The sequence below is a fragment of the Adiantum capillus-veneris genome, chromosome 3 (assembly GCF_014529385.1).
Source record: "Adiantum capillus-veneris isolate H3 chromosome 3, ASM1452938v2, whole genome shotgun sequence".
Classification (NCBI taxonomy): Eukaryota; Viridiplantae; Streptophyta; class Polypodiopsida; order Polypodiales; family Pteridaceae; genus Adiantum; species Adiantum capillus-veneris.
Window position 1 is genome coordinate 37,945,624 of NC_140933.1, and position 13,818 is coordinate 37,959,441.

The 13,818-nt window shown below is 43.9% G+C and overlaps 1 protein-coding gene and 1 pseudogene across 1 annotated transcript in view; one reads left to right on the top strand and one right to left on the bottom strand.

Annotated features, from left to right (window-relative positions):
• The window catches only part of LOC147460773 (vacuolar ATPase subunit F family protein), a 48,525-nt gene extending 41,119 nt beyond the window's left edge, over positions 1 to 7,406 (top strand). Inside the window, exons 3-4 of the mRNA XM_086499437.1 lie at positions 5,778 to 5,860; positions 6,810 to 7,406. Of these exons, the coding sequence (XP_086355563.1) occupies positions 5,778 to 5,860; positions 6,810 to 6,977 (251 nt within the window). The 3' untranslated portion in view covers positions 6,978 to 7,406. The remainder of the gene's footprint in view (positions 1 to 5,777; positions 5,861 to 6,809) is intronic.
• Positions 7,407 to 9,093: 1,687 nt separating this feature from the next.
• LOC147460774 (F-box protein SKIP2 pseudogene) lies at positions 9,094 to 10,956 on the bottom strand (annotated as a pseudogene).
• Between the last annotated feature and the right edge of the window lie 2,862 nt (positions 10,957 to 13,818).

Below are 13,818 nucleotides of genomic sequence, written 5' to 3' on the forward strand. Positions count from 1 at the left end.
TTTGTGGCTCATGCGTTTGGTAGAAGAGCTTGGCATTAAGTCACCGGTTCCTGTGCTACACTGTGATAGTCAGAGTGCTATTATGCTTGCAAGGAATCCTGTTTTTCATGCCAAGACAAAGCACATAGAGGTGAAGTATCATTTTATCAGGAGTGTGCTTGATGACAAGAGCATTACACTTGTCAAGGTGTACACAGATGACAATCCTGCAGATCTTTTGACCAAGAGTCTTCCAGCAGAGCGGTTTGCATATTGCCGTCAGATGATGGGTGTTGGATGAGTAAGTGCATGATCAGTTGATGTATCATAGTTAGCTGATTCTTTGATCTCCCAAGGTACATTGCCTTTAGGTGGGAGGTTGTTAGGGAATAAAGGCCTAAGTGCCTTGTACTTATTAACTTATAAGTTAAAAGACTTATAAGTGAGGGGGCCCAAGTGTGAATGGCCCCCTAGTCACTTACTCATATACTCAAAGGTCAAGCCCAAATTGGGACTATTGTGACTTTTCCCAAAAACTTCTACGAGCTCTCTCTCTCTCTCTCACGTATATTTCTGCGTGTGCTTCTTCTGCGCCACTCTCCTCTTCTCCTTCACTCTCATTGCATAGAATAGCAAGTGGGCTCTCTCTCCTGCTCCCCCACAGAAAGAGATAATGAGCCAAGTACAGGAGCTGTTAGAAAAGGGGCTGATTCAGCCCAGTTCATCTCCATTCTGTTCTCCAGTGTTGTTGGTGCAGAAAAAGGATGGCTCATGGCGTATGTGCATCGACTACCGTGCACTGAACAAGAATACCATCAAGAATAGGTTCCCTATACCTAGAATTGATGATATTCTGGACAAATTAGAAGCAGCAGCTATGTTTAGCAGGATAGATCTAAAGAGTGGGTACCATCAGATCCGCATTAGATCAGAGGATGTGCACAAGACTGCTTTTAGAACGACGTTTGGCCTTTACGAATTTTTAGTGATGCCCTTTGGTCTCACAAATGCTCTTGCTACGTTCAATAGGATGATGGACAGAATTTTTCGTCCACACAAGTAGTTTGTTGGTACATTCTTTGACGACATGATAGTCTACTCAAAGAATGAAGAGGAGCATAGGCATCACTTGGCCATTGTGTTCAAAGAGCTACGCAGCCATAGGTTGCTCATCAATGCAAAGAAAAGTGAATTTTTTTTGGAAGAGATTCATTTTCTCGGACACATTGTCTCGAAGGATGGTGTCAGAATGGATCTTGCTAAAGTTGAAGCGATCAAGTCATGGCCAGATTTGAAGACGATGCACGATGTCCGAAGCTTCTTGGGACTATGCTCCTATTACAGAAGGTTTATCCGATATTTCGCTGAGATTGCTTCACCTTTACATGCTTTTCAGAAGAAGGCAGTCACCTTCAAATGGACACAAAAAGAGATTTCAGCTTTTAATCTCTGAAAGGAAAAGATGACTTCAGATCCAGTCATTGTCTTGCCAGATCTTAGGAAGTCATTTGTGGTCCAGTGTGACGCTTGCGGTAGTAGCATTGGTGCAGTGCTAATGCAAGATGGCAGGGTAGTAGCCTATGAGAGTAGAATCTTGCAAGGGGGAGAAAAGACTATGCAAGTCTATGAAAAAGAACTCCAGGCCGTCATTCATGCGCTCTTAAGTTGGAAACACTACCTGCTAGGTGCAGATTTCGTTGTCCAAACGGATCATCAGACCTTGCGATACTTCTTGACACAAACAAACTTATCTGAGAAGCATATGCGATGGGCAAATATCTTGTCCATGTTCCATTTTCAGATTGTGCATGTGGAAGGCAAGAAGAACGTTGTGGCTGATGCCTTGTCAAGGAAGCCACAAATTTCAGCTGTGTCAATTCCTTATCATCATGAACTTGATGATATGAGGGAATAGTATGCAAATGATGAAGATTTCGCAAGGGTCTTCGAGCAGCTAATGGATAGACAACGTCATGAACACTATCTTCTCAAAGATGGGTTCATGATGATGCATGGCAGATTGTGCGTCACAAAGCCATTGTGACGCAAAGTTATGGAAGAGAGTCATGTCCCACTGAATGCAGGGCATCGTGGTATCGATGCTACAGTTAAAGCGTTTGAGATATTCTTCTACTGGTCTACATTGAGAAGAGATGTGGATGCCTTTGTGCGAGAATGCCTAATATGCCAGAAGGTCAAGTTTGACAGGCAAAAGGCATCAGGGTTATTGCAACCACTACCTATTCGAGATAAACCATGAGAAAGTATTGCTACGGATTTTATCTTTGATCTTCCGAGAACGCAGACAAGAAACGATGGTATTTGGACCATCATATGTAGATTCAGCAAGCAGGCTCATTTTATTCCTGTCAGGAAGAAGATAAAGCCAGATCAGATGGCACGCTTGTTTATGAGCAATATTTTCAAGTATCATGGCATGCCACAGTCGATTGTTAGCGATCGTGATCCACGCATGACAAGTTTGTTCTAGAGAGGCTTGTTTGAGAATATGGGTACAACGCTCAAATTCTCTTTGTCATTTCATCCTCAAACAGATGGGTAGTCGGTAGAGGCAAATTCTACTGTCCTAGATCTGCTGAAGTGCTATGTGTCAGAGCATAAAGGAAAGTGGGAGCAGTATTTGCCATTGGTGGAGTATGCATACAATAATACAGTGCATTCATCAACTGGCAAGGCACCTTTTGAGATAGTTGAAGGTGGCAAGAAAGTTCCTCCCATTCTGCATACAAAGGACAAGATATTTGAAGCAGACAAGTATGTTCAGGACATGGATGAAATGTACAAGAAGGTCAAAGTGGCTTTAGAAAAGACTCAGGCAAAGCAAAAGAAAGCAGCTGATCGTCACCGTCGTGAAGTGGTATTTTCACTTGGTGATTGGGTGCTTCTACGCTTTGAAAAGGCAAGGTTAAAGAAGATGAAGGGCAAGGAAAGACTGTTTTCAAAGCTCAGCATGCGTTATTATGGGCCTTTTCAAGTATGCGACATAATCAATGATGTTGCATATAGGCTGAAATTGCCTGAGAGTTGGAAGATTCACAATGTGTTTCATGTGAGTCTTCTCAGACCCTATGTGGGTGATGTGCCAGAGGATATGCTAGCTGAAGATCAGCCGGAAGTCGAGGAACTTGACGAGATCTTGGTCCCGGAACAGATTTTGGCACATAAAGAAAGAAAAGTGAAAGGCAAGGTTGCTAGGCGTTACTTGGTGAAGTTCAGAAACTATCCACCAATGGATGCTAAGTGGATGGAAGAAGGTGAACTTGCAGAGTCACCAACTCTGTTATCACTTTACCTTGAAGCCTTCAATTTGCAACCTACCTTGACCCCTTGAGTTTCAAAGCTACATGGATTGTCAGTGTGACAATGGCTTCTGAAAGAAATGATGTACATGTTATTTAAAGTGAGCTCAAATCAAGTACATGTTACATGAATGTTGGAGTTGTACAGATTGTCAGTTTGGCAATTGCTCTTATGGAAAGTCCAAAAGTTTGGTTAGTGCTATAGAAGTGAGTATTTCTTGTCAGTTTGTCAAGGATACAGTAATTGCTTCTATTAAAGGGTACAGGTCTAACTACATTCTTAAACTGTCGTTTTGGGTATGCTCGAAAGTGTTACTGGATCCAACGTGTACTAAAAGACAGTGGCAAAATGCGTAGCTACCATTTTGTCATTGGAAAGTTAATGACTCAAAGCAATGGCAGAGTGCAAAGCTACCACTATGTCATTGGGACAGGGTTCACACGCAGGCAATACATGTGTCGATGAGGTGTTGAATACACCAAGGTTGACAATGAGCATGTATGTGTCGTACATGTGTCGACAGGTGTTGAACACACCAATGTTGACTGTGAGCATGTACGGCATAGATGCAAACGAGGACGTTTGAGATTTCAAGAGGGGGGTATGTCACCAGCGTGTGACTACTATCTATCCTTTTTGTTGATTTCTTTCTTATTATTTATTCATTTTCACTTTTTGGAAACACCCCTCTGGAAATCTAACTGCCCTGCATTGCATAGCTAGTGTGGAACTGTTCAGACTTCAGAGGGAGTCCAGGCGTGAGGGCAAGAGAGCACTAAGGTTGGACAAGGACTATGGTTAGCCAAAGTGGGGTCATTGACTAGCCAAAGTGGAATCCTTTGCTACAGAGGCTACATTTCAGTTCTTGGTGTGGCTGCAGTGTACAAAGAGGGTCGAATGACCTAGAAAGATACAATGGCAACATCTCCTAAAATTTAGGAAACTGCTATTTTGGGACCTGAAAATGTGTTCGCGTCATTACCTCCGGAATGAAAAGGGGAACATGTTATTACTATGCCGTGAAGTCAACTGGGCAACCGGTCGGGAGATTTTTAGGCGGCAACCCTGAAACGGGAAATAGCCTGTAAATGTGCCAAGTGGCACATTTCTGTGCACTTTCCTCATGCAAGAGAAGGTAGCGCTGAATTTATAGCTGGGAGGCTCATTTTGGAGCTCTCTGTCACAGGTTGAGAGCTATGGAGTGCTTCCTTTCCCTCTTATGTATAGTGCGGTGCCAGGAGTGATGCCCTTCACGCTACGCACTGCCCTCTCTCTCCCCTATGACAGTATGTTATGCCCCTCTAGTGGGCTTTTCAATTGACCAATGTACAGTTGTGTGGGTTCATGCGCGATTGTCAAGGCAAGAGCCTCTTGCACAGGTACTGGATTAGCTAGCGGCTAATCCCCTGCAGGTACAGGTGATTCGGAGAGGTTTCACGTGCAAAATCTCGTCCGATTCAAAGGGCGCTCGAGGTACGGGAGCTCGAGGTATGGGTACGAATGCGACCGGCACGCAAAACGGAGCCCGAAACAGTGAATTACAGCCTGCTGTGTATTTTTGCAGGTTTAGGGTTTTGGCCCTAAACGGACCCTAATACCCCCAGGAGGTTCGGGGACGCGAGGGGACCGCTGTATAGGTGATCTGGCGCATTTTCGGGGCAGAAAACAGAGAATTCAGCGTGCTGCAGATTCTCGCCAGGTTTTGCAAAGTGTCCGTATGCGTCGGGAAAGTCATCCAATGCGTGGGAATACTGATTGTGAAGGGTCCTAGTACATTGATGCTACCGAAATTGGGCCAGAACAGTTGAAATTCAGCCAAGGTTGTGCGGGGCAGCTTGTAGGGAACCACAACGTTTATTCCCTCTTTTAAAGAATAAAGAAATACCGAAAGGGGCACCTATTTAGGGGCCAATCGGGTGTCGGTCTTCTCATACAGGTGCAATCTAGCAGCCTGTATCCCTTTCCCCTTTGTTGTGTCTTGAAAGTACAGGTAAAGTGGGCGACAAATTAAATGGGTGAAAGCAAATAAGGTTTAAGTCTAAGGTCTACCGCCCTTTTTGGTTTAAACAGGCCGGTTTCAGTATGTTACATGAAAAACCATGTTTGTAGTTGTGTGATGATATGCTTATGCTCATTTATGGTGTTTTTATTGCTTTCTCTTTTCAACTAATAAAAGAGCCTATCTTAAGCGAGATGCCCTATCTGAGCACACTTTTTGCTCTCTCCCCTCAACTAATAGTAGAGCCTATTGCAAGCGAGATGCTCTATTTGAGCAACACTTTTTGTTCTCTCTTTTCAAGCAATTCCTTTCGGAAACTGGCCATGTTTTGTCTTTTTTTTTCTTTCAAATGGATTGGAATGGATTTAGGTTTGGCATGACTCTTGTGGAAATTCTTTAATGATTGTCAAGTCGGCAATTGTTGTTTGAAGTTGCTCAGCTAAGATAGAACGCTGACAAAACTAGTTGTATTATGCAGAGACCTCAGTGAAAACTATAGAAGAAGCCTTCAAGGAGTTTACAGCAAGGGAGGACATTGCCATAATTCTTATAAGTCAATATGTGAGTATCATTTGTGTCTTTGTTTTGAAAACAAAATGTTTTGAATCTTGATGGACAGTGATAGAGTAAGGGTTGTGTTATTGTGATGTATCAAAAGAATTTATAAAAGAGTCTCGATGGGGGCATTCGGAAAGAGGTGCTACCCTTGCTGGTGGTGTACATCCCTCCTATCTAACCAGGAAAGAAGTCTCCATGACTCGATGCAAGTTCAAACATCAGAGACAGGAGGGGCCTTGGTTGAGGAGTTTGTCGTAACTCGTTTGCATGCCCAATTTAGATGCCTATCTGCTGTTTGCATCTGGACTTGTCCGGTAGACTGCTGTAAGTGCCCCTTCAGCATTGGGCAGCAGGTCTGAGCGAGGCACTGGTCCTTCATATTATTTGATCAACTATTCCCTACTGATTGAACCTACGGGCTCTTTTGTGAGTACCTTGTGTGCTCTCCACTTTTGGGACTTAGTTGCTGAGATGGCTCTCTATAGGCTGGGTCCAGACAAGCCGGTGGAAGATATTGCTGGCCATCCTGTCCCCAGCTCATTGGAGCAAAATGAAGGGTCTCGTTTCCGGACCCACCAGAACATGTCCCCCCCCCCCCCCCCCCCCCCTCCCCCTCCGGCCGCGCAGAAGAGAAGCTCTACCATCTGCTTTTCAGCATGAATCGCGGGCGGCCAGAGTAAATCTAGAATCCTGTGGCTCATGGAAGCTGCACCGGCTGCTGCAGCTTTAAAACGAAGTTCTGCCTCCGCTTCTTGTGAACTGCAGCACAGAGGCAAGTGAGAGGAGCTCGCTTTGCCGCCGTGCTCGTCTAAACCCGGCCATGGATGTGGGATGCTAGCGGAGGTGGAATAGGAGGGAGAAGGGGGGTCAATGAAGCAGTCCATGTGGTTTTGAATACAGTTCTAAACATTCTCATGCACTAACCATAAACGGTTTCTGCTTTTCTCAACAGGTGGCAAACATGATCCGCTTTGTTGTTGATCAATTTAATAAGCCATTGCCAGCCATCCTGGAAATTCCGTCGAAAGACCATCCATATGATCCTTCACAGGACTCCATCTTGGCACGGGTAAAGCATATGTTCTCAAGTGATCCATCAGGTCCATCCAGCAGGTACTGAAGCAGCTATGAAGAGTTACAAGATCCCATTGAAATGGTTTGTTGAAATGCCTTCGAAGTGGTCAGTTTTGTCAAGTACATTTTTTTTGGGAGGGTTCAGTTTGGATGTGCTGTAAGACAAGATATAAGCATCACCAATGCTGATCATTTCTTCCAATCTTTTGTTTGTATAAGACTAACGAGCTCAACATTTTGTCCCCACTCTTGTTTTGCTTGAATAACTAGTTATAATAGTGGACTTTGCTGTCATGGGCTCGTCCTATACTAGGTCTTCCAATTTTGGAAAGGAAGGGGGCCCGGATCTGCCCCCCATGGCCCTCTTTCTAACCTATCTTAGAATCGTGTTGAGTATGCAAGCAGCTAAGTTGTATTGTAAAGTTGGATCATGGCTTTTCTCAAATCCATTTATGTCATTTGATTAAGATACAAATGCTGCTCTTTTTTTATCATGGAAAATCTTGAGGTTGATTCAACGCTTATGAGAAAAGTGTGAGCTTTAAAGTTGCAAACAAGCATAAATTGAAGTGCGGACATATGTTTTTTGGGCAAGTTTGATCTTGATTGGATTAACCTTTTAATATGAATTTGAAGCGGTTTATGTGTTGACACAAATTTCTCTTCAACCAAACAGGTGGTTATCAAATATTTGAGATGAATATAAAATGGTGAATATTATGATGCAATAGTTCATGAGCGCGTGAGAGTTGCCAGAGTTTGCGAACATGATTACACTTCTTTTTAGTGCTAATATAGAAGAAGGAAGAGGGATTAACTCACAATTTCGATAAACAACATAGGATAAATGATCAGTAATAAGTGGGCTGTTCGGTTTCATGGAAGAATTTTTCGCATGGTGCAAATTTTACAAGTGATTAAAGGATATCAGTACATGTCATGATATTGTATGCATTTGATATAAGAGTTATCAATATCATGCAAAATGATAACTCAGCTTGACGATGGCCCATATGCTGTGAATGTGATAGTAGCCATGCAAGATGCACTAGTAAAAGAAAAATGTAAATTAAAAGCAAAGTTTTCTAACTCAGGAAGTCTCCACCTAAGAAATCGTGGTCGCTACCATATAGCCAACAGGTCTGAGGCACAGTTTTTCTTTTGAGAATCTGAAAAGACGCCGTTGGGTATTGAACTTGCGCTGTTTTGCACCCACTCATCCACCATAATCACTAAGGTATGATCCCATTTGCAGAAGCCCCCCAATGTTGATGTTAAGGCCAACTTGCACAAAACTCAAATCACACCATTTCAGAAGCAAAATTTAGCACAAAGTGTCCAACTGGGTGAGAAGTCTTTCCTTTTTTGATACCATACGCGTGTTTTGAATTGGTTAGAAAGAGACAAATATGTGAGGTGCTTGAAATGGCACAAACAAAAAACATCGAATGAAGCTTTGCTTGCAAGATTCTGTGTCATTCCCCATAATTGAACAGAAAACAGAAAACAATGCAGAGAGCCAATAGGGCTTCAATAAGCAACAAGACGAGCAACACCAAGAGCCGTAAATAATCCAAACATCTGCTCAAGTACAAGAACAAGTAAAATGGCCCATAATACAGAAGCAATTTTTGAACAATGCACACACACTCAACATGGGTTAACAGACACGGCATTGCTAAATCAACGAAGTTCATTAAGCCATAAGATCTCAGCACTTTTTCCAATGCATAAGAATGTTATTATCAAGATAAGCTCTCTTCCTCACTCAAAAAATCGTTAAAAAACCACCACTGAAACCTTCTTTATTATAGTCCCTTTCACACATTCAAAAGTCTTTAATAGGGCACCTACCACTGATTCTTGACCACGTAGCTCTAGGAGAGTAAGGAATCATGTGCAAAGACTGACTGACGACAATTCCGGCTGCTCATCATACTTCCGGAATTTGAGTAGAATAATTATGAAAAGGAAAATCATACAATGTAGCAACTTGCACCCAACTGCAGGCGCAAAGAACTACCTTTGCATACTTTTACCCATTCAAAAGTCATTAAATAGGGCACGTGGTAGTGATCTTGGACCCCATATGCCAATTACTGTTGCTCATATTACTTGGGATTCAAAGTAGTATTAACTACAAAAAAGGAAATCATACCATGTAACAACGCACACCCAAACCAGCAGCGCAAATAACCACCTTGGCATTACAGAAATAATATTACAAGTCCAATACCGTTCCTCCAATCTTTGCTCGTGTAAAAAGTACAATGAACAGAAAAGCACCATAAAATCATGTACACATCTAGATTACAACAGAGATGATTGGTCCCACCCCCACCCCCACCCCATGGAAGCATAATTATTGAAATCCATGCTTGCATCAGAAAATCACAAATGATCAGCTCGGTTTTGGAAACTTTCTGAGAAGATTGCCCGCAGCCAAAACTATCCTGTTCTTGTTTAAAGTAGATCTGCTGCAAAACAATGATGTAGGCGTTCGGATTAACCCAGCTTCTCTGCCTCTTCGCACACTCTCAGTGCGTGCGACATGGTCCTCAGCTTGCCCAGGAGGGCCATCTAAAGACACCACCAGAGTTGCACGGTTCATTTGAAGCCATGTTACCGACGCTATTGTTATGTCTTTGCACTTCTTCACCTTCACTTTAAGTAAACTGGGGCACCCACATGCAAATGCTGCTAAACCACGGTCTGAAATCGGGCAGTTCTTGATGCAAAGCTTCCTCAAAGACCCACATTTCTCTGCAATACACACTAACTCCTCATCACCCACCGCTTCGCTATTGCAAAGCGCCATTCTTTCAAGCTTTACACAATTTGATGCTATGAGAGCTAAACTCCTCACGGACACATTTGCTCCTATAAGAACAAGCTCCTGAAGCTCAACACTGTTCCTGCCAAAGGCGAGAAGGCTCTCATCACCAATTCTACCCATTTTGCGATCGTCGATATGTAGCTTCCTAAGATTTCGGCATCCATTCGCAATAGCGGTGTATCCATGATCAGAGCAATCGGCAACTTTGGCCACGTGCAGTATCTCGAGCTTGGAACACATGGAGAGAGCTTTCAAGGCAATATCACCCATGTTCAAGGTCTCAACATGAAGTTCCACCAGTTCGGATAAATGACTGGCAATGAGTTCGAAAAACTGATCCCAAAGGCCGGGGTTCCGTGCCAAGACAAGTGTATGTATATTCTTCGAACCTGCAATAAGCGTACCAAACAAATGGGCGCTCATAATTTCCTTGAGGCAGAGGCGTTGGAGCTTCCCAGCACCTGGAAATATGGCTTCCGGATTGTCCCGAAGCCTGCGTAGACGCTTGACAGACAGATCTACCAATTTGGGGCAGTTCTGAAGTAGCATGTTGAGGCCAGAGGACCCAAACCCACACGAGGCACAAGAGAACTTCTTAAGAGAGCCGCAATCTTTCGCAAACTGCCCGATGCCATAATCAGAGATGGCCTTGCAACTCTTGAGCTTAAGCCTTGTAAGGTGATTGCAATGGCGCCCGACCAGAAGAATGGCTTCATCGTCTATACTGGACTCCTTTCTGCTACATTTGAGAGAGAGGCAAGAAACATATTCAAACCTGGAGAAGAGAGGAACCATGACAGCGTCCAGAGAATGGTGTGCTTTGAGGGCGAGGCGATCCCTGGCTTTGGACTCAGCGCGATGCCATTGCTTGCAGACGAGGGAGCACACATTCCGGTCCTTGGGAGAGAGCTTCTGAAAGATACAGGCCAAGCACTCATCAGAGAGTTGCATGGTCAGATCGCCATGCTCTTGAGCGCCTGAGAGGGCATCGCTGATGAGATGCCGTCTCTCCCGCAGCGCCTGTTGCACTGCTACGGAAGGGGAGGAGCTCGCTTGACCCATAGACAAAACTAGGAGGGCATCCTGCTACGCAAGGCGATAGGCAAGTCTGCCGCACCAAACAAAGAGGCCGCCATCGCCGAATTTGTGAGCAAAGGAAAGAGTATGACAAACACAGCAGGACAGAGAGAGAGTGGGGGGGCAAAAGCTGGACCAGAAAACGCCAAGTCAATCCGCCTACGTGGCGTGCTACCCCACATGTGAAGGAATAAGACGGAGTCACAACAGCACTGTTCACCTTTAAGAGTTTAAAAGGCTCGGGGCATCTTGCTCGCATGGCTTGCAAACATTGGAGGGCCGGAAAGCTTTCTTTTTCGGACCTTGTGTTCTGTCGTTGGGTTTAGATGATCCGATGATAGAGCGAGGGTAGGGTGGTGCATATTGCATGACACACATTAAGTGGGCAAAAGAAGAGAGCTTTATCTTATCCATGAGCATTTGGATGAGCAATACTTCTCTCTTATGTGAACCTCAGAATGGAGGAAGTTAGAAATGCGAGAGTCTGTCGACTGGCTCATTTACACCCACCCTATGATACCATGGTCCGGTGCCGGAGAGGCTTGGGTTCTTGACGTGAGATTGTTTTGGAATGTACTAGCTTATTGACATAAATGGAGGCGCTTTGCTATGAGGCACAACGTCTGAGTTGTTCTTAGAGAGAGGGGGAGGGGGAGGATCGTGTGGCACCAGAGATGCCTAACTTATTGGCATAAAAAGTAGCGCTTGTTGACAAAGTGTACTCCAGAGAATTTCCCTTGTCACATTTTCCATTCAACGAAATAAACCTAGTGTTGGGGCTCAAGCCAACTAGTAAATAGAATAAGGAGCGTGAGGGTATTATCCTCACTGTGCTATACCCGCTCTGCACTCTCGCTCTCCATCCTCATAACACTACACACACGCACACATCCACACACACACACACACACACACACACACACTTCACAAGTGGTATTAGAGCCATGATGTTCATCTCCTTCTCCGCATGCGCACGAGCTTCACAGCAAGCCTATGGTTGCTAGCACTAATATCTGCAAAGTGGAACTTGAGTTCGATTGAACTTTGAGTTGCTGCATAGAGTTCAAATTGCACACAGTGGAAGCTCGTGATGACAGCTTGGAGTTTGAGCTTGGTGAGTGGCTTGAAAGCTCTTGGAGAAGAGCTTATGAGAGAGCACATTAAATCCTTGCAAAATAATAACACTCAGCATTTTGAAGGCCACATTGAATCAAAATGGCCACGCAAACGTTTTCTTTAACCTGCAGGTAGCGCAAGGGAGATTTGAGCAAGCAAAACTTTAGAATTTACAGTAGCACTGGACATTTGAAACCCAAACGAGGAAGCGCTGATTAAAAAAAATTTCTTTGGATTTGTTGAGGTAGAGTTGGGAATTTTCAATGCAAGGTAGAGGTGGCACATGTAGAGAAAGAGATTTATGCAAGCTCAAGACAGAGGAAGAGAGAGGGACGCTCTAGACCCAACCCTCTCGGTATCATGCAAAGAGAGGTTGTGGGCAGAGCGTGGCTCTACACAACACACACACACTTCAAAAACGACATTGATTGAAAGCATGGCAGTGTTTTCAGCCTTTCAAAGGTGTGTTTTTCGAAGACACAAACACACAGAGTTTTCGGACATGCACATACACACAAACACCTTCTTCAACATTTAAATTTCTCGTCGATTTTTGTCATCTTAACGGCATGGTGACTTTGGCAGAGAGAGAGAGAGAGAGAGAGAGAGAGAGAGAGAGAGAGAGAGAGAGAGAGAGCACATTGGCTCTCCTCTAGCATTGACACCATTTCCCGCAAACACCTACATCATCGACATGCTCGGGTGAGGTGCCTCTTCTATAGAGGAGTGACATCCGGCATCAACATCGGCAAGCCGACGACAACATCGACTCCGAATTCTCACATACACACTCTCTGGCATTGTAGAAAGAGAGAGAGAAGAAGAGAGCTTGGAAATGAGAGGTAGGTACAAGTGGAATTACATCTTGCCATTAGCAGAAGACTTCATGCGTTCACAATGTTTTGAGCTCTCCATGCGTTTTGGAGAGCTCATATTTGCATCGCCATATGCACCTTTGGCTATGATGTATAACATCTATGGTTTGATCTTTGATCTAGTCTAGTTGGCTATCACATGTCTTGATAGTTTACCGATTTGTTGGTGAGGGTAAATGTTTACAAGCATATTAGTGATTTCACTTTAGGTGGGACTTGTATTGAGAGTGCTTGTGCTTTGGTGCATTGAATCCCCGCAGGGAGAAAAGTTTAATATATTTGTGGATTTGCTTGCACACTTGTTGGCGCTTGTTTGAGCGCATGCCTTGAGCTTAGCAGTGCCTATTATGACCCATGTACGTTGTGTTGCGGATACTACCAGTTTGCCATTGTGGAGCATATTTTGTCTTGATTTGGCAGTCCTAACAGTTTCTGAGAATCCGTTTTGGAAGAGCCTCTGAGACTGTGGCAAGTCATTGTGTCTGCATAGCCTTTTGTGAGGGTCATGCGTGAGGTTTTTTGAAGCCGAGGAATGGGGTTCGGGTTACCCAACGTGAGGTGGATAAGGTTGCTGGAAATCCTGATTCATGGCCTCTCTATAGGATATGTATAGAAGGGTATATGTGCTTTGATGCCAAGTTGGCACTGTTTCAATAATGTTTTTTGAGTAGTATATGCTAGTTGATACCCTGTCAGCACTCTTTTACGGTTTACGCATTGATTTTATGTTGAATTTTGGGTGAGATTTTGATCTCTGAACAGTGGAGACTTTGCCGAAATTTCCACAATTTTTTCTCCATAAATCCTTAGTCTCACTCTCTTACATTTGCTCTTATCTGTTATGGTTGGATCTCTTGAGAAAGAAGAGTATTACATCAAGTAGTTTGATGGAATAAAACGTAGAAGCTCAATGACATTACAAAAGGGTAGTGGTGCATTGGTCATTGGATCACCAGGGTAAATGTGGCCATCAACCCATAAGT